Source organism: Oryzias latipes, chromosome 1 (genome assembly GCF_002234675.1).
Source record: "Oryzias latipes chromosome 1, ASM223467v1".
NCBI classification, from domain to species: Eukaryota; Metazoa; Chordata; class Actinopteri; order Beloniformes; family Adrianichthyidae; genus Oryzias; species Oryzias latipes.
Window position 1 is genome coordinate 20,962,725 of NC_019859.2, and position 25,298 is coordinate 20,988,022.

The following is a 25,298-nucleotide window of genomic DNA, read 5'->3' on the forward strand; positions in this document are numbered from 1 at the left end:
TCATCCACTGAATAGGTGGGTCTTTAATTCTGGGCAACACAGTTTCTGTTTGTTGTTTATTTCATCTTGGGTTGGACAGAAAGCTTGTTCCTAATGTTAACAACGAGCAGTAAAAATGCTACAATTGATGTACAACACTAGAGTTTGCTATAATTGAAGTTTAGTGCAAACTTTAGCCTTTAAATGTTATTTGTTTAAATACATGTTGATTCTTTGTTTTGTAAAATTGACATAGAGGTGGGTTGTTGCAGCATTTTTTATTAATGTTTGTTTTCTAATCAGAAAATGTTGATTAGATCTGAAAATGAACACCCACATGAAAACGTTAGCTTTTATTCCTGGGCTCTTACCCCAACTCTGATACAATGCATACAATAAAGCTTAAACTGTAAAAAAAACAAAACATGATCCACCCTTTATATCCGGATTGACTGCTCCATCATATAGATTTGCTCTGACAGAGTTGTGCCTCATACATAGGGAGCAGCCTGACCTGGAACAGCAGCTTTAGTTTGTGCTCTGTAAATCCCGCTGGAACCTCTTTATGAACTGGAGTTCACACAACACTTTACATAATAACATGCTTAGTACAGATGTTGTACTAAAATTGTTATAATTTAAAAGAGAATGAAGAAATGTGTGCATAAATATTGCATATATAACACATGTTCAGTACTAAAGGAATGGCTGGTGAGCAAGTGAAGTGATGTTTTTCAATAATGAATTTCCAGTTCAGTGATCTGCCTTTAACCCTTTAGTTAGTTCATAACAAATGGACCCAGTGAGATTACAATTCTATTTTAGCGGGCAAACCCAAAGTTAAATGATATATTTCTAATTGGATTAAATTAAACTTTTTGCCAACATAAATATTTAAATGTGTTTGTCAAGAGGTCTTTCAAGACCGACAGCATACGGTATGACATAATCCCACATTAATAATCTAGAAGCATCCAAACTATTTTTATATGAACGTATGAATTATGAACGAGCTAAACCCTCCCACCTCTCAGGCGCCTTCAGCTTTTTATTTTTTATTTTTTTTGTCTGCCTCTTTAATAAGGAGGTGGAAGTGAGGTTGAGCTCTTTCCAGCCCAGCCGCAGAGTGGAGCCGCACATCTTTGGACGGAGCAGAGACCCAGCAATGTTTGCTCTTCGCAGTCCTGTGATTCATGCTCATGCGTCAATGTAGCTAATGTGCAGGAGGATTACGTGAAGGTTAGTAGAATCATCTGCATTCTTCTTGTTTTCTATCATCAAAGGTTGTTGAATGTAATCAGTGGTCTGACTGGTGACTTAAAATAAATGACGCTGCCACTACATCTTTGTATCCAGCGTGCATGGCTCAGTTTAGTGTTTGAGGCAACTCGGATTTTTCTTTTTTTTATAAAAAGTGGCAAAACTAAGAATAAGAAATGTAATTTCCACCTTCAATGTAACCTATATTATTCATACAAATGCAAATAGATTATATATGCAAGAGTTGCAGAATTCTATTATTAAAAAGTCTGTTATTCATATCCCAGGTAAAAGCTCAGATCAGCAAATGTCCAAACCAAAGAATTATTTGCATGACTTTGTTTAAGCATTTAAATCATGTTTCATATCACTTCTCAACTTCATTTGTCATCCATTGGTGGATGCTGTGATCCTGCTAACCTCCATTCACTGATGATCAGAGTCTCTCTGCGCTCTGATTACAGTTGTTGTTATATGACAGGCCCCTCAGTACAGCGAGTGATCCTGCAGAAAGTGATGTGACTGAGCTGCATACCTCTCCCACCACTGCAGTCCCTGAGCTGCTCTTACAGCTGTAGCTATGTGAGCTTATCCATACACTGATTGTGAAAATAGTTCAAATGGCTGAGTGTCTCGAGAGACATTTTTCTTGTGTATAACTGTTGTTTGGGTTCCGCTTCCTGTGAGTGAGTCAAAGTTCTTTTTTATTCCAGTTTTTTTTACCCAGGTTGAGCAATCAGACTGATCTATTCATTTTTATTTTTTTTAGCTCATATAGGATCACATGGTTGACATAATATTTATATTCAGACAGCCTTTTCCACACTAATGGGTCATTTCAGTCTCTAGCTTGTAAGAGTGTCAGAGGTAGAGCTGTGTGAATGTGAAGGACACATTGATGAAATGACACAGCTGATTTCTCTCAGCTGATCCAGTGATTCCCACTTGCTGTGCGTTAGCATGCACTCATGTCTTCTGCTTGTTTTGTGTTAAATGCAAAGTGAGCATATGACGCTTTTTTTGTAAATAAAGAACACACAGTACACTGAATTAACCAATAACTATAAGGTTAACTTACTGACAGCAGCTATATCCTTGCTAATGCTGATCTCAATTAAAACGAATTTAGTTTAAAAAAACCTGCAACATAAAAATGTTTTAGGATCATTTTAGCAGGGAAACAGTCATATTTTGGAAAATATTGTTTATTGTTATAATAAAATGTTTGCAGAATATGTCCCAAAAGTTTAGAATATGCTGTGGATGTAAAATGTAGTTAGTATAAAAATCTTTATTGTGGTTGGCATCAGAGCCAAAGAACCATTAATGATGCGTAATATTTTCTTTTTAAAACCTACTTTAAATAATATTTTCTCTAACATCATGTCATCAAACTCCTAAAGGCTGAAGAGCAGCAAATCTCACAGAACAGTTTTTCTAAAATTGAAATCAACACACCAGCAGATAATTTATTCAGGAAGAGCTTAACAGCACCTGGCTGCTTGTACCTGGGATAAGAAATGACATTTGTTGTATTTTCAACGTTTATAAGGGCTTCTTAGATTTTTTCTAAACTGCATATATACTACACTGGCATTGTAGTACAGAGGACACTGTGCTTTATAAACCAGAGTTACTGCCTCTGAACAAAGTCAATACTTGTTTGGGAGTGTGCTACCCTGCAGCAGTTAATTAACATGATTGGCGGGTTTTTTCATTGCTCGCTGACTAGTTGTGGTATTCAGGCTAAAGAGCCTTTAGACACACTGTTCTGAAGTGCTGCACTGCGACACTCACCTTCCAGGACCATCGGCCCTCCATCTGATGAGTTTGAAGCTCGATCATCAGTGAACTTTGTTTAACTTTGTCACTTTCAGCTGCAGAGGATGAGACGGGGAGCTAGAGGTTTATTTGTGGAGTTACCTTTCAACTCATTAGAACAACAAAATGCTCAAAAAATGAAATGATTTTGATAACATTTAGTGCTTCACCAAGGCTCCTTGTGTTTTACCTTCACTTTCACTGACATGTTTCTTTCTCTTTTTTGCTTTAGCAGTTTCTTGTCATTTTTCCCTGAATGAAGCAATTGTTTGGAATCTGTCTCTTTACATGTCTACCAGGGGCAGACTTACAGGGCTCGCCCAATTTTTGAGTGAAAATTAGCTAAATTATTGACAAGTTTCCCTTCTCTACTTCTGTGCCAGTCCCAAGCCCGGCTAAATTGAGAGGGTTGCGTCAGGAAGGGCATCCGGCGTAAAACATTGCCAAGATAACCATGCGACTCATCCACAAAATGAAAGGTTAATTCGCTGTGGCGACCCCTGATGGGAAAAGCCGAAAGAGAAAGAAGAAGATTGACAAGTTTGAAAAATCATCGATGCAAGCTCCTTTAAGCATTAGTAAGAGGATCTCAACTAAAATAACTGCGGCTGTAATATTAATAATACCAATAATTAAACTGTTTGAGATGAGTATTTTGGATCCTTTCATTTGTAATGGCCGTCCACGCTGCTGTTCTCATTTGCCACCCATCTGTACTCTTGTGATCCTCCTCTCGCCTCCAATATAAAATGTTCTAGCTCCGCCGCTGATTTTGACCAAACTAATAATATATATTGGAGCGAAATTAGAAAAGAGAGTTTATTTAATTTATTAGACGGATTTGGATCAAAACTTGGACAACACCCCAGAAATATTTTGTTAGAAAATGGAAAAACATACACAAAAAACAGATTATTTTGAAGCTTATTGGAAAGACTCTAACCTGTTGAATTTTTGGGTCAAAGTTTCACCAGCACCAGTTTGCTGCTATCAGTGAGATTTTTCACTTATGATTCGGTCATGTTAAAGACCAACTATACTTATTCCAAGGCCGAAACCTAAAAGAGTGCATTTCACCACCTAATGGACAGTTAAGAGTCATTTTCTCTCCTGAGTGTCTATTTTAGTATAATAATTACTCTTAATTACTCGCTTAACTTGTAAACTGAACTTAACAAAACTAGGCACAAAAAAATCTAACCTGAAATTGTGAAACACTGTTAGAAAAAGGTCTTTAGAAATGTAACATTTTGGGGACCTATGGTTCATTTAAAGATGTAAGACCGAGCTAAACAAAAACCAGAAATGTCTCTTTGAATCAGTCTGTTGCTGAAATATGATGTGGGATAAAAGTGGTATTATCGGCTTAAATTATTACTCAAGTCTGTGAAGGGTATGTAGCAAAACCTTACAGTAAACGGATCAGACGACAACAAACTGTATTCTCTTAATTCAGGGAAAGAATCATTTTTAGCTCGACTATATTCTGTGAACAAAATTGCACTTTAAAAAATAAGAAGAAAACTTTTACAAGGTAAAAAATGATAGTCATACTGCACAAATTATGCTTATTAGAGAATGTTAATGCTAAAAAACTATCTGTTTAAACTCAATAAAAACAAAAGGACACGTTCTCCTGTAAAATGGGTCCTTTTGTGGTTCCTCTCATTAGCTTCTACCTTTGAGCAGCAAACAGCCCGAATATTAATGGAAAAAGGAAAATCAAATTCCATTATTCCTGTGTTCAAACACAGCCGTAATCCACTTAACTATGAACACAGAGAAAACAGATGCATTCAGATAATCACTGGAAAACACTGTTTGCAGCCTGCCAATAAAACGTCAAGAGACGGGGAAACTCTCTGGAGACTAAATGCTGGTGCTGTGTGAGGGTTTGCATGCAGTTGTGTGCGTATCTGTGTGTGTTGTTCCTCCTGCCAAGCTAAACTGTGAAAATGTGCAAACAACAGGGGCAGCCTGGTGTCTGGAGTTGGAACAGCAGTTCATTTCCCTTCCAGGTGTTTTTTGAAGCTCACAAATATTTAGAGATAGTGTAAAAAAATACATTCACAAATTATGTTATTCACAGATCCTATTCTCTCTGCTAATAATTATAGCATTTTCACAGTCAGGAAAAAAGTATAAAGTTTTCATTTGCAGCTTTTCCAGAAGTCTTTATCCCCTTGATGTCTAAATTTATCTCCATGCATGAAAAAAAGAATTTTACTTGGTGGATGCTAAATAAAGGTAAATTATGAGCAGAATTGTTTTGATGCCCATTTTGCATCAATAGACATCAAGGGGGTTACAGTTTTCTGCATTTCCTAGAGGATTTTTCTGTTTTTTGTTTTTCACCTTACCTGCCATACTTGAGTGCATGGAATCCCCTTAGGCATCAAAATACTAAACAACAACACGCTTACACAAGCAGATTGGAATGGCGGATATGGGGTTTCACATTATTTGCAAACATATTCCAGATAATTTACAGCCAGCGATGTATTTTAGATTTTTTTGTTGTATTTTTGATCATTTGTCTTGACTTTCTTCATTAGAAATTTCCAGTCTATCAGTAAATTGTTGTGGCACTTGTTTTAGGAATAACCTAGTGGTTTAGGCTGCAAAATGATTCTCTTTTGCCTTTCCCAGCCACCTTAGAGGAAAGCAGAGCCGCCAGAAAAAACTTAGGACCGTTTTAAATTTGCACTGATAACATTTTAAATACAGAAAATGCCAAAGTGCGGACGTGGACTTTGTGTTTCTTATCTGCTCCTCTTCCGTGCCTATCAGGCCTTCGGGACTTCTGCCCTCTCTGGGGTTAAAGAGCAGTGCATGCTTGAAAGTCAGCCTCCTCCAGCCTCCTATTGGTGCCTGGTTTGCTTGTACTCCACCTTAGGACCCTCCCCTTCGCCTCTGGCTGCTCAGTGACTCCCTGACAGTCTGTTTGGATTACTGTAACAGCTCAGACCTTTCACATGCATCTCTGACTGCACTCGCACCGCAGCACATCATACAGGATTAAGTAACTAATCAATGTTTACTTTCCCTTCCAGAAGCAACCATGGGGTTCAAGTAAGTTGCAATTAGAGATGAGGATCTTTTCCAATTAAAAGAAAGAATCTATTAGATCGGTGGAAAAAGGCTATTGTATGTGGAAAAAATTACAAAAATAAGATGTGTAAAGTTTTAGGTTTTTCCTTTGAAGTCTTGTGAGCTAAGAGTTTAAAAGATGGATTTTTCCAGTGTACTACCAAATCTCAGGTGTTTGCTGACTTTAGCATGTCATTTGTGCTCCAAAAAAGTCCTTGTTATCATTGTTTGTGAACTTTTTTTTCTTCCTTTCCTGTATGTAACACTCACTGGTATCGGTTCATCTGTTATGAAAGATGTGTGTTTTTACACTGTCTACACTTGTTTCGTAGCTACAAAAGATGAGGCCAGCATATGATCACTTGCAATATAAAAAAAGACTTTCAAATGTAGTAAAGTTAATGATGTATGCAGTCTCATTTGCTGCATCATTAAACTTTGCATGACTGATCAGTTTAGGTGCACCTGATTCATTCTGTCTGATGGAAATAAATGCACAAAAGCACCTGTAACAGGTCAATAAAACAGCCCTGATCATAAATTATAATGTAAAAATTACACATCTATGTTTGCAAGTACTATTAAGCAGAAGCTTTAATGGTTTTTTTTCTTGTTGCATCATCAAGATGATTGAATAGTAGCTAAATCAACAGCTAGAAATGTCGTTTCAAGCTCTCTGAGTTCTGGTTGACAGATGTGCAAGCATGGTCAGTTTCCATTGTTCTTACAGCTGCACATCTGAAGGCTTCTGCTTCTGAGCATGCTCTCTTTCCCACATACACACATGCAGGACGCTGCCTTATCATCTGCCCCCAGAGTGCACGGTTGACAGATAGCCGACTTACGCACTGACTCAGGGTTTCTATTCACTCTTTGTGCCATTTTATTCTCTGAGGCATGTAATACAATCAGACAAACATTAGGAAAGGGGACTGAGGAGACAAAGGAAGTTCTATTGGTGGCTACACAGGTCTTATTGTTTTTTTCCACCATGAGGTGTGTCTTAAACTTCCTAAATAAAAGCTGGAAACTGCAGTTTATTTTTTTGGGTAACGAGTAAGGAGCAAAATGTGATTTGATGATATTTTCAGACCAAAAGTATGCTCTGCCACTGTAATCTCTTATCATTCTGATACTTTAGATTACATTGAGCCTCTGCTTACTTCTTCTCAAGGCTGTGGCTCCTGCTCCCATAACACGGTGAAATGGTGTCATGACCAGGGTCGCCTGCTGGGTCACCTCAGTTTGACAGTTTTGGTGGAGATGATGAAATTAAAAAAAGGCTCTGGATAACAGACTTTACAGTAAACCCAGTCAGCCATCATTATAAAAACATTAATTCAGTTTTAGAGGCAGATGGATCAATTACTGGTGTAAGTTCACTGCTCCTGATTGTGGTGCTCTTTATACCAGTAGTGTCTAACCCTTGATAGTGACCTCCCTGCATGTTTTGTCAACTAAGATCTTAAACTACCTCATCCAGCTAATCAGGAGCAAGTAGACAAGGGTCTCCTGGAAAACTAGGTCTTAAGAATCAGCATGGGAAATCCCTTTTTAGACAAAGCAAACGAGAGCAAAAACCAGGCAGATAAGCTGGAGCCTCTGTGACTTTTACAGCAGTCATGAAGCTCCAAAACTTGTATGTGTTGGGACTGTAACAGACTTTTTCATCATAAAGCTCATGCAGATGACACAGAAAAAGCGATCACACTCTTTTGTCATGAGTGAAATCACAATAGGTTAGCGTCAAACTGGACCATGACTCGGCACTCTGTGGTAAATATGCAGCTTCAGCTTGAATGTTTTGAGGCCTGTTAGCAAATTTTGTCCCAAAATCCAATATGATAAATCAGAGAAACTCCTGTTTTTTTTTATCAAGAAGCGTGAACGTCATTCTAAGTTTGCTTAATTAATTACAGAAAACCATAAGTTAAAACAAAGTCACACAAATTCATGCTTAAATCATTATTAATATGGATCATGACTTTGGCCATTAGTTATTTTATCTCTACTTTATTAAGTTGAATTTGAGCTCTTAACACGGCTTAATGAGCTGTTACACAACTAAGACGTTTTCTTCCATAATGTTGAAATACCCTGTAATTTCTTGTTAATCAACTGACTTTCACGCACAGCCAAACTGACAACTGAAGACAAACTGGTACACTAGGAGATAAGACATGAGTAACGGCTAAATAATGACCCTTGATAAGACAAATTGCTTACTTTACAAAGTAGATTAAGCAAAAACTTGTGTGTATTGTTGCTTTGTCCTTCGCAGCTCTACTTTGGATTTTTTTATCAAGTCTGTGCAAACATTTTTTTATAACAAAAAGAGATGTCTATGCATGTCTCAGATCTCACCAAAGCTGAACTTGAATCAATTTTTAAAAAGTTGTAGAGGTGGATCATTGTTAGGAGGGAAAAAAAACAGCTGGAAATAATAACTATTGCAAAACTGCAAAATATTGTGATAAATGCATAAAGCATAAAAAGCTCAATGATGCACAGGTGAACCCACACAAAGGAGCTGTTCACCGCTGTTGCTGCAGATATTGAAACATGGCTTGTTTCTCTGATGTTGCTCTTTGTGTCTCCACCACTCAGTTTAAACGTTAAGCTTAAGGCAGTGCAAATTCAGGAAGTTTGACAAAAAATAAAAGACTCTTTTAAAACAATATTGAAAATAAAGCAGGAAAGAAATACATAAAACTTGTAAAAAAAAATTACATTTACCTACCATCTTTAACAAATTTTTCCAGGTATTATCTTACCATCTCTTTTTGGGTTCTCCTAAAGCTTGAAGGGTATTGATGTGCGTGTAAAGCACCTAAACAGGTTAGGTCAGTGTGTCAGTCTCTGCCCCTGAGCTGTTGTTGTTCTTTTCATTTTGCTTTACTCAACCTTTAAAAAATGTGCTTTCATTTTATTTAAGTAAAGTTCCTGAGAACCTGAAAACACCAAGGCCCAGCTTTGATTAACTTTACATTTTCTAATTATAATTGAGGAAAACAGCACACTAAAGAAAATAGATCATTTATTCATTAAACTGATAATGTCTTTACATTATTTCCTCTATGGTAGATTTTTATTTATTTATTTTTAATCGGGCTTTGAAGAGCACCAGAATGAGTGTAAATTCCTAATTTTCTTCTCTTTTAAACCTGAAAATAAGATCCGCTAGTTTGTATTTGTTACAGAAGAGGAGTGCTCTGGCAATGGAAAATGAGGCTGGAATATTTGCATTAACCAAATAAAAAAAAGCCACTGTCAATCGTTTTTACATGTACCTGAAGGGATTGTGACCTCCAGAATAATTGAGTACAGATTTCCTTTGTTTTTTTTTTTCATAAAAACATTAAATTTATCTTAGAAAATAATAAATTCTTTTGATTTCTTTGTTGCATTTGGCTTGTTTGTAAAGACTTGATGTGCTCTGAGCTTTGCCCTTTAGTCTGCTGATTCATCATATATATGTTGCTAAAATATTTTAAATAAGTGAATATCTTTTTCTCTGGGAGTCCCTTGTAGTTGCCACCACTGCTACATTACAAAAGCTCAATTTTGAGACAGCAAAACCATCAAGAAAAACTGAGAACAATTTTAGTTTAACGTTTAATTGAATTACCATTAATATTTATTTTTTAAGTCAAATATTTTTTTGATTTAGTATTTCTGCAGTACCAATTTTTCTAGTACAGATTAAGATCTAAATGAACACCGAACAACTTCTATGACGGACAACCTCTACAAAACTGAAAATCTCATCTCCTCTGCATTCTCCTCACTCACACCCTCATGTCCTTCTTCCCTCTTTGGTCCTCCTTTAGGTCTTTTTCCTGATACTTCCAACCTTCGCAGCCATGAATTCCATCACAATCTCTGTCTCTCCTCTTAATGTGTCCAAGCCATCTCAATCGGCCTCCCTGCATTTATCTCCAAAACATCTCAAACGAGCTATTCCTCTGATGGATTCATTGCTGGATGAGTGCAACACATCCCCTGTTTGAAAATGTCAAATGAATGGACAGGAAGGGATCAAACAGCCAGAAGCTTCTTACTGCTTTAAACTTTCCTGTGTGTGTTGGATGAAAATGTTCTTTTAATCTGCTGAAAACGTATTTTTTGAATCAGGAAATGTAATTTCACTTCTGGCAATAGAAAATATTTTTTGGGCTGTGAAAGCTGCTGTGTTCCTGCTTTCCAGTGCTTCTTCTGCTCATCTGTAGTGATGCTCACATTGGCACAGTGACTCAGCAGCTTTCACATGCAGCTGCACTCAGAAAGACCACAGTTTCATCCCTATTGGCTGTGGAGGTGCCCTTCAAATGCTGTGGGGGGGTTTTTTTGTTTTGTTTTTTTCATTTCTTACATCACCCACCACCCATCACTCACAGAGTTTGGATGCGTTGCACTTTTACTGTGAGGCTCTGCAGTTACTTCAGAGAGAGGAGACAGGCTGAGCCAGGAATCCAAATGGATGAGAGGAAAGGAAATGATGAGGAGGAAGAGGAGGGGAAATGGGGAGGAGCAGGAGAATATGATGTAAAGCTGAAACACAATCTGGCTCCATCACCCACCCCCCTCCCCTCTCTATCTTTGCTCACGTGTGTGCAGAAACACTGTGGGAAGCTCTCTTGCTCCCACACAGCCTGGAATCTCATGTTTGAGTCGTCACTGCTGATGGGGTCGAGATACATTGTTGTGACTTCAGAGGCGTGTTCACAGCGCGAATGGAGAACCCCTGTCATTCACTGGATCCACTACTGTTTACGGCTATGTTCTGGGGTGGACGATGCCTGTTGATCTGTCTATAAAAACAGCTCTGTAAGTCCTATTCTGAATGGTTGTTCCTGTTTCCTGTTTTTAGTTAACCACGTTTTTTTTATGATAAAAGCTGCAAATCTCTGTGTTAGGCGTGCCTCCCTCTGCATGTCAGAGGACGACTCAGTCCATAAGGAATTATTCCGCTTAGCTGGTGCAGCTCTGGTTATGTAAGAGTGAAGCTTGGTGTGGCTGCTGCAACATTGTGCTCCTCTGTTGTGGCTGCCTGCAGGATTTTGGATTTTTATTCCAACAACTGGGGTTGCGTTTCAGGTTCTGCTCCTCTGCAGTAAAAATCTGGGATTTTTTAATGCTATCATCTCCATGTTTGATAGTTTTTCGATAAGGTTTTGATCATCTTTTCTTTCTGCTCTAACTGCATTTCTTGCATTTTCTAAGTATCACTGCAGTGCATCACTAAATATTTCCTTTTCCCCACTGCCAAGCCGACTAAAACATCAAGTTCTAAACAGAAATAGTATAAAGTATGAAGTATGAAGAGACATGCAGAGAAGAAGGATGAACATTCCCTGAGGGGTTCCTTTCAGTGGCAGAGGTGGCCTGTTTTTGTTTCTCCCCCCATAGTATTAATGTGAAGAGACAATAAAAGCACTGACACACTTTCTGCACCTCTGCTAGCTGACAGACAGAGTTGCTGGAAAGCCATTCTCACAAAAACAAACAAAAAAAGACTTTTCAGAGTAAAACTGGAGACCAAGATGGATGTGATGCTTGCTCAGTTAAAACTCGGATGTTTCAATGTTAAGGACTAATCCATGCGTCTAATTTGCTGAACAGAGTGCATTGCTTTTCCTTTATCATCAAATATGTATGGCTTAAAGGCTTTATGACAAAAACTCAGCTTACAGGCTATGGCTGCTTGCCTGCTGTGCTGGCTGCTGTGTGGGATCAGACAAAGACCTAAGATCAGAAACCTGTTTCAAAAAAGCATTTAAGTCTCACCTGTCCGCTACTGTATAAGATTGTGTGCTTTTTTTATAGTAAGTTTGATGGAAATCTGTTTGATCTATGTCAAATGATCCCTTTTTGGTGAAATAGTCAATAATTCGACTTTTTTTGCATCAATTTCAAAGACGTCTCCAGACAATGCAGTGAAGAGGTAAACAGTATCTTACTGTTTCTCAGGGCACAAATGACCTCATTTCTAAAACTTTGACAAAAAGCAAGCCAAGGGGGTACAGCTATGACTTTATAAAATATATTCTTTCAATATTATTAGACCAATGCTGTCTGAACACTGACACACTGTAAAATGATTTGTCACGAAGATTTTGCTGTTAACAGTTATGATTGTTCTCATCTTTCATTACAACAGAATAAGTCTACATCTGTTTTTATTAAAGTGTAGCTTCAATGTCTCAATTTTATCATAAAAATAAGTCAATTTATGATCCAAATAACTGTTTTTAATGAAAAATATATTTTTTAAATTAAATTTTGGATATTTGAAGCAAGCCTTTATCAACTCTTGAACCTTTTTAGAAGTGAAAAAAATGCACACGTAATATATTTTGCAGACATCAGGAGAAGACAGCATAAAAGACAGCATAGTAAATTTATAGCATTTCAAGACAACCTATTTGAAGTAACAGTCTAAGATGCTGCAAAATATCCAGTTAGTGGAAATATGTATAATTTATTTCAATCTGACTGTATTTAATCTGCATTATTGTATAAAAACACATACGCAAGGGAATCTACATTAAAGTACAATTTTAACAGCTTTTTAAAAAAAGATTTTGACAAAAAGTGCACAGGTGGCTAAAAGGAAGGAATGTTTTTCTGCATGATGAAAACTTAACAAGTTCATGTCATGTGGTTTGTTTCGGCACATGGGATACACCAGCTTTGAACAACTACTGCTATTCCCACCAGTTAGATTCTTGTGTGCACAAGAAACCAGTCCTCATTTATAACTTTTATGTCCCTTTAGGGGCTCAGTATAATCTTTATAAAGGAAGAGAAAGAACGTTTTACATGATACAATAGTAATAGTTCTCCGTTTCAAGAAATATGATTTTTTTTTTAATTAAAAAAAGCAAATTGTAAGGTATTTTTGAGAAACATTTTGTAAATTTCTTCAGTTTTTAATTAGACACATTTACTTTAAGATGTCAAACATCTCAAAGTTTTCTTTTTTAATGAACCTTTAAAGTACAAAAAGTATTTTACCACAAAACCAGAAAAACAGTTTGAAATTATTTTGCTAACTCCTTGTTGTAAGGGAAAAAAACTGATTTCAAAATGTTGTGGTTGTTTTTAGCGTTTTTATTTAAAAAATGTACCATTTTTGTGACTTTGGTGCAGATTGTGATCACTTTAGACAAAACTGTTGTTGTGAGTCAGCACCACAGCTAGATTAAAGCCTTCAGTTGTATCCTGGTTCACTTATTTGCATTCAATCAGAGACTAAAGCAAGATAGTGTTTTCTTTTAATTTTATAACCTGATCTTCATCACTCACATCACTCATCTCCATGACATGATCACCCTTTGATCGTGAGTTCTGCCTTTCAGCTTTTTCCTCACGTCTTTTCTTTCCCGTGTCACTCTTTAGGGTGCAGGATAAGAAGAAGAGGCATTCTTATGTCCGAGTTTTAGGATGGCCAGTGAAATCTCCTCTATTCCCAGTCCTGTTTTCCGCCAAATTGACAAGCAGTTCCTGATCTGCAGCATATGTCTGGACCGCTACGAAAACCCCAAAGTCCTGCCCTGCCTGCACACTTTCTGTGAGAGGTGAGTGGAGTCACTGAGCTCTGACATGTTTTACAGGGAGGATTCTTCTACATTTTTGGGGGATTTAAACATTATTCTGGAGTTAATGTGGGTGTTAATACCTCAGGACGTGGCGTTAGCTTTGCTGTTTGTCTCATCCTCTTACGTTGACTGCTTTTTGTTTTTGACACAAAAGGAGAAACTGTTGATGTGCTCAGATGTTCCCTTTACTCTGGTTGCATTTTGCATCACCCCTGTGCTCCAAATGTTTCAAAACTCACTCTACCAGAGTGCATCTGTAATTTGATATTAAAGTTTTTCTCAGTCGCTTTAGTACAATTCTCAGATCAGAATTGAAGTTTGCAAATACGTGTGTGCATTTCTCATAACAATTTGTACAAACAGCAAAACACTATGGATTTCTTGCAAAAGCCTGTAACTTGCTCAAAATCTTTAGTTCATCTCTGAAAACTATGTCTTTATGTCATTGAACATGTCAGTGCCATCAGAATGTCAAGTCCTTGTGTCATTGTCTACGAACAAGACAGTCAAATTACTTAGTCATGTTGTCAATATAACTGTGTACTTTAGAGGGAGGTTCTGATGTAAACTATGGCTAAAGTTTTGATGACAATTATTGTAAAATGGAAGTTACACCTTTTTTGTTTGATTGCAAGAGACTGGACAAGATTCACATTTACACTTTTATTGTTCATATTGTAATTTGTTGACAGACCATGTCATACCAACATAGAAAAAACCCACTGCAAACAGTAACACAAAGGGAAAAGAAAGATAGGACAATATTCTGTACAACAGTACAGGCAGTGCAGTAGGAATTGGTGTGGTCTTCCTACACCTCTTGTCGTTCCTGTATGTTAGGCCACAAATTCTCATCCACATCACAGCGAATATCCTCTCTTGCAATGCAGCGAAATATGTTTGTCACATTATGACAACTTGGTCAACCATTTTGCAGTTAATGACTTATACGATGAACTAATGACTAGGTGTTTTGAGGAGTAAGACTATTGCACAGTGAACTATATAATACATTTTGATCAACATGACATAAACAATTGATAATGTAGCAAAGAGCAGAGAATTGTACATTATCATTTGCATGTATGTACCAAAGCAAATGCAACTTGTTCAAAGAAGTGAGAAACTGCTTATATGATGTGCACAAGTGACATCATGATGTGAAGATTGAACAAATAGTTTTGGGAATTTGATTCTTATCTGAGAATTGTACTAAAGCGACTGAGAAAAACTGTAAAATTGAAATCTAAGCAAATAAGAAAATCTTTTTAATCAATTTAGATCATAAAGTTATTTAAATGGCAACATATTCTTGTATCTTAAAGCCTAATTTGAAATGTGATTATTTTAGTGTATATAATAAGGCTCTTAGAACATATTTTTTATACCTCTGAGCTTACAAAATCACTGTCCTTTTTTACAAAGAACTGACAAAAAACAGGATAAGGTTCCATAATGCACAAAAACTGCATAATAAATCAAATAAATAAATAGATTGGACCTGAAAAAGAAAGAACTGAACTTTGCAGTGACAAAATGTGTCGTAAGTTAAAAAAAAAGGTTTTGTAACAATAATGGTTGAATAATAATAGAAAATGGATGGACAACAATAGTTAGACAGGACTGTTTTTTTTTTGCTGCGGGGCAAGAATAAAATTTGAAAAGTCCAAGATAGATGTTTATGGAAACCATTCACCAAACTATAAGAAGTACAAATCAGTGATAGACTTTCATTTAGAGGACACCAATGTAAGTCTAACACTAGGTACACTCCTTCTATGGGCTTTCACAAGAATAGTTCAATACAAGAAAAGTAGAGCTCAGAAGGCCCCTCTTGGTGCTCTTGACACAACTTCAACAGCTAAATCAGCATCTCCCCTCATATAGTCTGCCCACTCACTGACAGAGGCTACATGAAAACTGGTTTCATTGGTTTGAGGTATTTGGTTGCTTTGATTTGTAAAGCAAGTTGGAGCAACCAGCTCTGACACTCAAAGTTAGCCGCGTACTCTGTGCTGGCTCACCTTTGGTGTGAAGTTGCTCATTAGCCTCAATTTCTGATCATTCACAATAAGGAAAGAAACACATTTAAGTTGTTGTTTGTTCATGCTTTCTTTGGTATTCTCTCCACCCACCTTTAGGTGCCTGCAAAACTACATCCCGGCCCACAGCCTCACTTTGTCGTGTCCGGTTTGCCGCCAGACCTCCATCCTGCCGGAAAAAGGTGTGGCGGCATTGCAGAGCAACTTCTTCATCACCAACCTGATGGATGTGCTGCAGCGGGCGCCAGACAACTGCAGCCAAGAGGACACCATTCTTAACAACATCGCCTGTGTTGCAACAGGCCAACTGCTGTCTTGCCCCAACCATGGAGGCAGTGTAAGAACCACTACCTCCAATTAGTTAAAAATCAAATTGAAACATACGAGAAGTTTCTCCATATTTAGTATATTCGTTGGTACTAGTCCAGACTTAATGCAAACTTTTGCTTTGTAATCTCCTCTTTTCCTCTAACCTAGGTCATGGAGTTTTACTGTCCTCCATGTGAGACAGCCATGTGTCAGGAGTGCACAAGTGGCGAACACGGAGAACACCCTACTGTGCCTCTCAGGGATGTCGTTGAGCAACACAAGGCTTCATTACAAGACCAACTTGACGTTGCCAAGAAGAGGTACAAATGGACATGTTTCAATGCACCACAGTATTCACTGGCCATGTGTGAATCAAAGTCAGGCCTACTTTTTTTTTCTGACTTTGTTGCATGACATCTAACCTCTGCGTGTTTCTTTCAGGTTACCAGAGATCGACTCAGCTTTGCACATGCTGTCAGAGATTTTGCAACAACTGACAAATCAGAAAAGCTTAATTGAGGATGACATCCACACAACCTTTGATGAGCTTCAGAAGACTCTCAATGTCCGCAAGAGTGTCCTTCTCATGGAGCTGGAGGTCAACTATGGTCTCAAGCAGAAGGTGAAGAACTTACAGTATTTGTGATATTTAGATCAGGGTTTATATTGTTTCTTGTGGGGACTGTTCCAGCTCTGTTTCATTTTTAGTTTATTGAGGTCTTCTTAACCCTGTTTATTGGGGACACTGCTCATTTGATAGGTGGTTAACCACTTTCAAGAGGAGTTGAGGTAGCATATGCATCACCCCAACCAACCATCCAATTACCTATTGGCATAGGAGAGCGTTGTCAGTCCCTCTAGGATTTTATTCACATGGGCAGCTAATGATTTAAAACTCACTAACTAGTGTGTCGTGACCACTCCGGTGCCCATGGGGGAAGCCAGTGCATCATGCAGTTTAGTGCTCAGTAACATTTGGGTGTGTCAGTAGAATGCAGTAGGGCTTTGATTGTTTTCTAGGATTTATGAAATGTGCTGCAATTGCATCTATGTCTACATAATTCCTCTTTGTCCAACAACCTGTTTATAGTTTAATACACAAAAGTGTTTGAATGTCACAGATTATTTAAGTTCTCCTTCTAAAAAAGATGAGAGAGGTCTGTTAAAGTCATCACACTTCAACTAAGAGACAGAACGTAAAAATCCAGGAAATCACGTTGAATTGCATAATTTAGACTAACGTATTTGTATAAAGAAGCAGGAAATAGAAATTTAGCATCTGCAAACAAACAGGAATTCTGTTTCTCACAGACCCCATTGCAGATTAGGACGATGGATCTGTATTAAGGAAAGGATGAATAGGACCATGTATGGTGAGATTTTAGGCTAAGACCTCCTTCCATCAGTGATGGCTTTGAGGATGAAAAGTGGTTGGATCTTCCAACAGGATAATGATCTCAACCACATCAGCCGGGGAACAAAAGAGTGGCTACATAAAAAGTATCTCAAGAATCTGGGGTGACCTAGCCAGACTCTGGACCTCAGAGGGAGATGAAAGTCAGAATTGTCCAACAACAGCCCCAAAAACATCACAGCTCTGGAGAAGATCTGCATGGAAGAAAATAGCTAAAGTGGCAAAGGAGGACTTCCTAGAGTATTTTTTACATTCTGTTTCTCACAGTTGAAGTGTAATTATGATGAACATTACAGACCTCTCAGTAGGACAATTTATAGAATCGGTAACTAACAAATACTATATGCCTCACTGTGCCCATTTTTTTTAAATTGTAAGATGTGGACTTAAAGAAAATTCAACTAGTTTCTAATAATAAATTATAAATAAAATAATTACAGTATTAAATTTAGTGATGAAGTACATAAACTATACTAGTTAGACCCAACAGCATACAACTGGTGTGTTCTTGTGCAGGTGCTTCAAGCCCAGCTGGATACCCTGCTGCAGGGGCAGGAGGGCATTAACAGTAGCTGCAACTTCACAGAGCAAGCCCTGAACCATGGCACAGAGGCCGAGGTGCTCCTGGTGAAGAAGCAGATGGGTGAGCGTCTCATGGAGCTGGCCAGCCAGGAGCTGCCTCTGCACCCTAAAGAGAATAACCAACTGGACTTCCTTGTGGAAACAGAGGGACTAAAGAAGTCCATCCACAATCTGGGAACTATTGTAACCACCAATGCTGTGGCATCTGAAACGGTGGCAACAGGTGAAAGCTTACGGCACTGTGTGGTGGGAGTGCCCACATCTATCACCATAACAACCAAGGACAAGGATGGGGAGTTGTGCAAGATGGGAAATGCACTCATCACTACTGAAATCTCCCCACCTGATAACAGCAGGGACATTGGAGAAATACTGGACAACAAAAATGGCACTTATGAGTACATTTTCACTGCTGCAAAAGAGGGCACTTTTAACCTATCTCTGCGCCTGTATAACCAGCACATCAAAGGAAGCCCCTTCAGAATTAAAGCCATCAAGTCCATAGATGCCTGCCCAAAATCTGATGGGACAAAGAAAAGGCTTAAGTCTCCAGGTAGTGGACACATTAAGCAGAGGGCCATCAAGAGGCCAGCCAGTATGTACAGCTCAGGACGGAGAAAGGAGAACCCTATTGAGGATGATCTCATCTTCAGAATTGGTAAGAAGAACATTTCACAGCCCACCTATTTATGTAAAATAAAATAACTACTAAACTTTTAACATCAGTAAGTTAAGGTGTAACAATAACTCAAAAAACACAGGGACACATAACCAATGTGTTATAGGAACCGCTTTGTTTCCCTTTAAATGTAATTTAAGTCTCCATAAAAAAGCGCCTCTATAATTTCAACCATTTCCAAAAAAAATATCAGAGTTGGTGTCTCTCAAACCTATTTTGAACGTTTCTCAGTTGAGTTTTGTGAAGTACGTAAAGTATGTTAGACATTTTTGGCAATATAACACTAACAAATTCCTATCCAGATTTTACAAGGCATGTCTTGGACATTTGTGAAACACAAATCACTGCGGTTTCGCGAGTAAATTGTTTTACATTGTCTTTTAATTTTGCACCCAGAATGGTTGCATCCTATAGAGTTCCTAGCTTTGGCTACTCCACCACAAAAGGAGGTTGCATAAAAATGGTAAAAGAACACTAAACATGAGAAGAAAATAACTAGATGGTAAAATTATCGGTCCATGCAGCATGTAATTGTACTTAACAAGAACACTATGAAAATGTGAGAACAAGGAGTTCCATTCACAAAGGAATAAAAAGAACCTAAAAAACATAGGATTACTTCAAATTGAATGTTATGGTTCACTAAAAAAATCTTTTTTGCTAGTTTGTATTTTCTGAGTTTTTATGTCCTTTGGGTAATTCATTTTGTTTACTATGACAAAAAAACTGTAATGAGTGAACAAATGTGAACAAAATAAAAATCTAATCTTAGTACAAGTTGGCCCATCTTAATAAACCCTCATAAAAAACATGCATTTAAATTTTTGATTTCAAATTAATGTCAGTGAATGTCTAAGTTGTCAACATTTATTAAACTCTAAAATAACACCCTGAACCAAAAATCACAGTTCAATATGAGTTTTAAATCAAGTTTTTATGTCAAAAGTTTGGAGCAAAAGGATTTTGACTCATTTTAATAATAATAAAAACTTCCTTATTTCTAAACCTAAAAAACATTCTCGACTGCAGATTTTTGAGAGAAGTGTGGAAAGATGTAGATCAAAAGATAAAGTTAAACAACTCAAAACCTGTAAAGTATCTGTAATTGTTGTGTAATCATGTGCTCCTAGCTTGATTAAAACATGACAACAGGTCTCACATTGATGTTCCAATACAGCAGTGCTTTATGTTTTACAGGCACGAAAGGAAGAAACAAAGGAGAATTCACAAATCTGCAGGGAGTGGCTGCCTCATCTCTGGGAAAGGTGCTAATAGCAGACAGCAACAACCAATGTGTTCAGGTACAAAATACTGCTTCCACAGTACAAGGACTACGTCCAAAGATGGCATGCTGGGATTTCTCTGCAGTCTCCTGCACTTGTGGTTTTCTAAGGGTGCGGTGCAACTTACAGTCTGAGAAATTCCAGCTGTAGTTTTGGATTTGACAACTGAACATTATAATATCAAAACACATCTGCTAGGCCATTTTGCCGACGGTAAAAAGGCTGAGGGACAGATAATAAATCTGGACCAAACTCGAGCCAAAAACAATGGAGAGGGATCTGTAATCCTCTACAATACTCCAAGGATGTGAATGTAATGGTTCCTAAACATGGATTTAGATTTTTTTTAAGACATAGTTATCCTTTCACAGCGCTCTTTTCTTTCAAACTTACTTTTCTTTCTTGTTTTGAAGGTAGTAACATAGCAAAATTGGATTAAAAGTTAATCTTTTAATCTGAAAGTATTCATGCAGATGGGTTTCTTATTTCAGATGTTTTCAAATGATGGCCAGTTCAAAAGTCGCTTTGGTGTCCGGGGCAGGACTCCAGGTCAGCTGCAGCGGCCGACGGGCGTGGCCGTGCACCCAAATGGAGACATCATCATCGCTGACTATGATAACAAATGGGTCAGCATATTTTCAAGTGAAGGCAAGTTTAAGGTACAGTATGCCCAAACTTCACTGTTTTTTTATTTTTTATTTCAGTGGGATAACATGTCATGAAGACTCACAGCTTTTCGACATTTCATTAATATAGAAATAAAAGAACATTTACTATGTCTAGGTTTTTATGTGTATGATGAAAACAAAAACTCGTGGAGATGTATGCATCACAGAATGCATGTCTCTCCTTTCAGAATAAGATCGGCTCTGGGAAGCTTATGGGACCTAAAGGCGTGGCTGTGGACAAAAATGGACACATCATTGTGGTCGACAACAAAGCCTGCTGCGTCTTCATCTTTCAGGTCAACGGGAAGCTAGTTACCAAGTTTGGCAACCGAGGAAATGGCGACAAGCAGTTTGCAGGTAAAGGCAGCACAGTCAACCGTAGCAACTGTAAAAGTTTCCCAAACATCAAGACTGTGTGTCTGTCTGCTTATTTGGTTTGTATCTAAGTTTTTAGATGAAACAAAACATCTTTAAATAAGTCATTCAGAATTAAATTGTTTTCATCTTAAGTTTCCCAAACAGATTATGCTTTCTTTGTGTTTATATACTGGAGCCATTTTGTTATTTTCTGAACACTAGTGTAGTGATAACAGTTGTGTTTTTGTCAGGTATGGAGGACCGCTGAAGATGACTTTGCAGAAACATTTATTACTTGAAAGAAAGGAAGAAAGAAAGAAACATGACCAAGCAAAAACACAACAGAAAAACAGAAGTGTGCCAGAACGTAAAGAAGGAAAAACAGGGGACCTAACAAAGACAAACTGAAACTATAGCCTTATTTTAATGTACTGAAAGAATAATGGCAGCCTTTACAAAACAATCAGATATATCTCTGTATATTCAGCAACAATGTATTGACGATATATTCCATTTATGGAAGTGAGACAATTATCAGTTATCAATCCTGCAATTATTGCCATGTTCACATATGGAAATATACTATGTATAAATATTGTAATTTACTGAACAATATATGAGCTGATATACTATAGTTATATTATATCACACATGATGTAAATCATTTAGTGTTACAGTCAACGGCATTTAAGTCATATAAAATATCCCACAGCCAAATGTGGTCCATCCATCTTTTTGTGATAAAAAATGTAGGTTGCAAAAGCTGAGTTGGAGTTCCTGCCTAACGAACAAAACCTATTTCAACAAAGATACAAACAATTATTAAATAAAGTTTGTTTGTGCACCAATGGATTTTAAACATATAGGAATCAATCAACAGAAATAGGTTGTCCATCCATAAACTGCAACATATTTTGAAATACTTGATTAAGTTGCTGGCATGTTGACCTATAAATGATAACTTTTTTCCCTATATTGTAATATAGTTTTCTTTTGTAAGGGAGCACAATGGGGTAGCTGTTTGCACGTTGGCTCCACAGAGAGAAGTCCCTGGTTTGAATCCCAGCTGGGTCCTTTCTGTGTGGAGTTTGCATGTTCTCCCAGTACATGTGGGGGTTTTTTTTCAAGCCCTCTGGCTTCCTCCCACAATCCCAAAACATGCTTCATATTTTCATTGATGATTCTAAATTGTGTGTGTGGTTGTGTGGTTCTGCTGGCAATCTGTTCAGGGTGTAACCTGCCTTTGGCCAACAGTAGCTGGGTTGGCTCCAGCAGTCATGTGACCCTGAAAGGCATTCAACTGATTCCAAAAATGGAATGAATGAAAGGAAAATAAAGGAAGAAACAGTTCTATCCTGAAGGGTCATGCAGAAATAGACCTAAAGGAAGGGAAAAACTGAATAAGAGAACACAAAAACATCTATCTACAGACTCACAATTTTTGCAGACAAATAAAACGAAATTTGTGTTACGATTGTAAAGCAAGGAAGCCCTCTGGTTTTAACTTTAAAGAAACTTGTACTATCTTCAACTTGATGCAAAATCCAATAAAACTCATAAAAAACCCAAATAAAATCCTATGTATGAATCAAGATGACCTTAATATCTTATCTTGAACAATTAAAACTTGATTAAACAGACTGATACCCAGGTTCCAAGCTACCAGCCAGTTTAAATAAAGAGCTAACTTCCTTCATGCACGTGGAGGCCCGTTAACAAAAAAGTCTTTGCCATCATCAGGGATGCTCTCTTAGCCTGAAAACTCTGACAACAGCACAATGTAATCCTTTCCAATGTGCAAAACAAGAAAAAAACAACACCGTTGCACCATTCATGATATTTAACAGTCCAACTTGAACATAAACGTGACGTTTGTTTAAAGCGATAGCGATAGAGAATTTGACAGGGCTGTGGAGTTTATGGTGTTTTTCTGTCTCTGGTCCAGGCCCTCACTTTGCTGCCGTCAATAACAACAATGAAATCATTGTGACCGATTTCCATAACCACTCTGTCAAGGTGGGTATGCTTTCAGAACGGAAAAAGTGGGACTCAAGTGTCACCCAAATGGGAATTAAAGGTCTACATAAACTGTGAACGAACTGTAATTTTTGTGGATTTGTATTATAGATATCCTGCCTCTTATGCATTTTCAAAAAAATGCAAAGAAATGAAGATCAGTTCGAGCTTTGCTTTGATACGCTTTTTTTATTTCGTAGTCACAGGGCCCCAGGTCTCAAGAGGTTAAAGAAAAGTAAAATGTCTTCTTATTTTGATATTTCTTGTATTTCTTTTTTGCCCGATGTTTCCTTTTAAAGTATACATCCAAAATAAAATACTATCGTGTCAAACTAGATTATTTGGGGTTGTAACTAAATAATCTGTGTAAAGGTGAGATCTTCATACCTCTTGACTTGTTGCTTCTTTAAAAATCTAAATGCAGGTGTTCAACACTGAAGGGGAATTCCTGCTGAAGTTTGGGTCCAATGGTGAAGGCAATGGGCAGTTCAACGCCCCCACAGGGGTTTCAGTGGATGCCAATGGAAACATCATAGTAGCAGACTGGGGCAACAGCAGGATACAGGTCTGTGGAGAGTATATTACCACCTCAGTGTGTTTTGTATCCCAGCTTACTTCTTTACACCCAAAAAACTGAGTGACTAAGTATGTTCCAAAGATTGAAATACAGCAGCAGCAGCAAAACTATTTCTTTCTCTCTCAGGTGTTTGATGGCAGCGGCTCTTTCCTCTCCTACATCAACACATCAGCAGACCCGCTGTACGGGCCGCAGGGGCTGGCGCTCACTTCTGATGGACACGTCGTCGTGGCCGATTCTGGCAACCACTGCTTCAAAGTGTACCGCTACCTGCAGTAGCTCATGTCATTCTCTATGAACCACCTGTGCTGTGCTACAGTCAACCACTCATCTTCATATGGAAACTGTTTAACGTCTTAGATTTTTCTTCTAATATTTGGCTTTTTGTGCCAAAAACAACTGAATAATGCCAGGTAATGAATAATCTCAGACACCCACAGCTTGCTGATCATTGATGCACTAATGTAAATTTGTTCACATCCTAATTATCGTATGCTGATTAAAAAAAAGCAACTTTATCACCATGCAGAAAACTGGGAAATAGAAAGAAACAGCTTTTTAAGGAGGAATGAGATTAAAGAGAACCTTATCACCCTAGAAATTGTAAATCACGGTAATTAAAACTGTTGAATCTTGTTGAAATATTGGAAGTTCTGATAATTTGCCTGTTCACAAAAGCAGAAAACATTGCGCCACCTTCATGCTTTAGAGCATGAAAAGACTATCTCTGAGCATGACGTAAATTATCTTGCACAATTTGTATGACATTACCATTACTGCAAAAATGTTCATTAGAGGTATTATTCTAAGAATGATGCTTAAGACGGCAATAGTGTGGGAAATCAATTCCACCCTCTTCTGCTCTTGGGTCAGATACAACACACAGCTCCTTAGTTACGCCACAAAACTGTTTATGTTAATGTTTGTATGTAAAATATTTGTTTCCATTTGTATGTTTTTATTTTTTATTTTTATTCATGATCCACTTTGTTTTCCTTTTTAAGTCTAAGGGCAAATGTTGGCAAAAATGCTGAGATTTGGTCCCAACAAAATGTATGCAACGACACTAGAGGTAGAGCTTCAATCACCTTTACTTCTTTTCATTGTACATCTGTGTTTTCAGTATGTTCGTCATGATCTTAGGAAGTGTATATTTTGGCAACTGTTTTCACGAAAGGAAAAGGGAGAAGATGGAGTATGAAGTTCATCAAGTAAAATTGTAATAATGCATCTGGGTTCCTGCTTTAGAAAACTTGGATAATTTTCTTTTAAGCACATAATTGTCACTATTTGTAATTTTGACTTTGGTCCCTCATTTTCTACACAATCCTGTAAAAGTTTTATTTTATGTATTTATTTTTATTTTAACGCCAAGTGAAATTAAAGTGCCCAAAGAAAACAGCTATGGCTACTTTCTGTAGATGTGTTTCCTATGAAAATGTACTTTGGCCTGCACAAACTTGCGAGCATAAAAGTGAGTGTTTCTTTTTTCCCAAATGTAAAAATGTATACCGGTTCATGGAACGAATCTGAAGAGGTCAATACACCTTTCTGAACAGCAGAGGGCGACAATCTCCAAGGTGTTTCGTAAACCAGGGATGCTGCTTTCAATGGCGGTAG

At 37.6% G+C, this 25,298-nt stretch overlaps 1 protein-coding gene across 3 annotated transcripts; it reads left to right on the forward strand.

Annotated features, from left to right (window-relative positions):
• Positions 1–1,090: 1,090 nt before the first annotated feature.
• On the forward strand, positions 1,091–25,079 carry trim2 (tripartite motif containing 2). 3 transcript variants are annotated; one of them, XM_023958192.1, is made up of 12 exons: positions 1,091–1,218; positions 13,552–13,730; positions 15,893–16,130; positions 16,271–16,422; positions 16,544–16,724; positions 18,033–18,756; positions 19,975–20,078; positions 20,552–20,719; positions 20,917–21,085; positions 23,031–23,101; positions 23,526–23,666; positions 23,805–25,079. In XM_023958192.1, the coding sequence occupies exons 2-12, from the start codon at positions 13,597–13,599 to the stop codon at positions 23,955–23,957; spliced, it is 2,235 nt and encodes a 744-aa protein (XP_023813960.1). In that variant the 5' UTR covers positions 1,091–1,218; positions 13,552–13,596; the 3' UTR covers positions 23,958–25,079. The 3 variants fall into 3 exon arrangements, with proteins under 3 accessions (XP_023813960.1, XP_011475405.1, XP_004066008.1); XM_011477103.3 differs by lacking the exon at positions 1,091–1,218 and adding an exon at positions 5,996–6,132; XM_004065960.4 differs by lacking the exon at positions 1,091–1,218 and adding an exon at positions 10,738–10,977.
• The last annotated feature ends 219 nt before the right edge of the window (positions 25,080–25,298 follow it).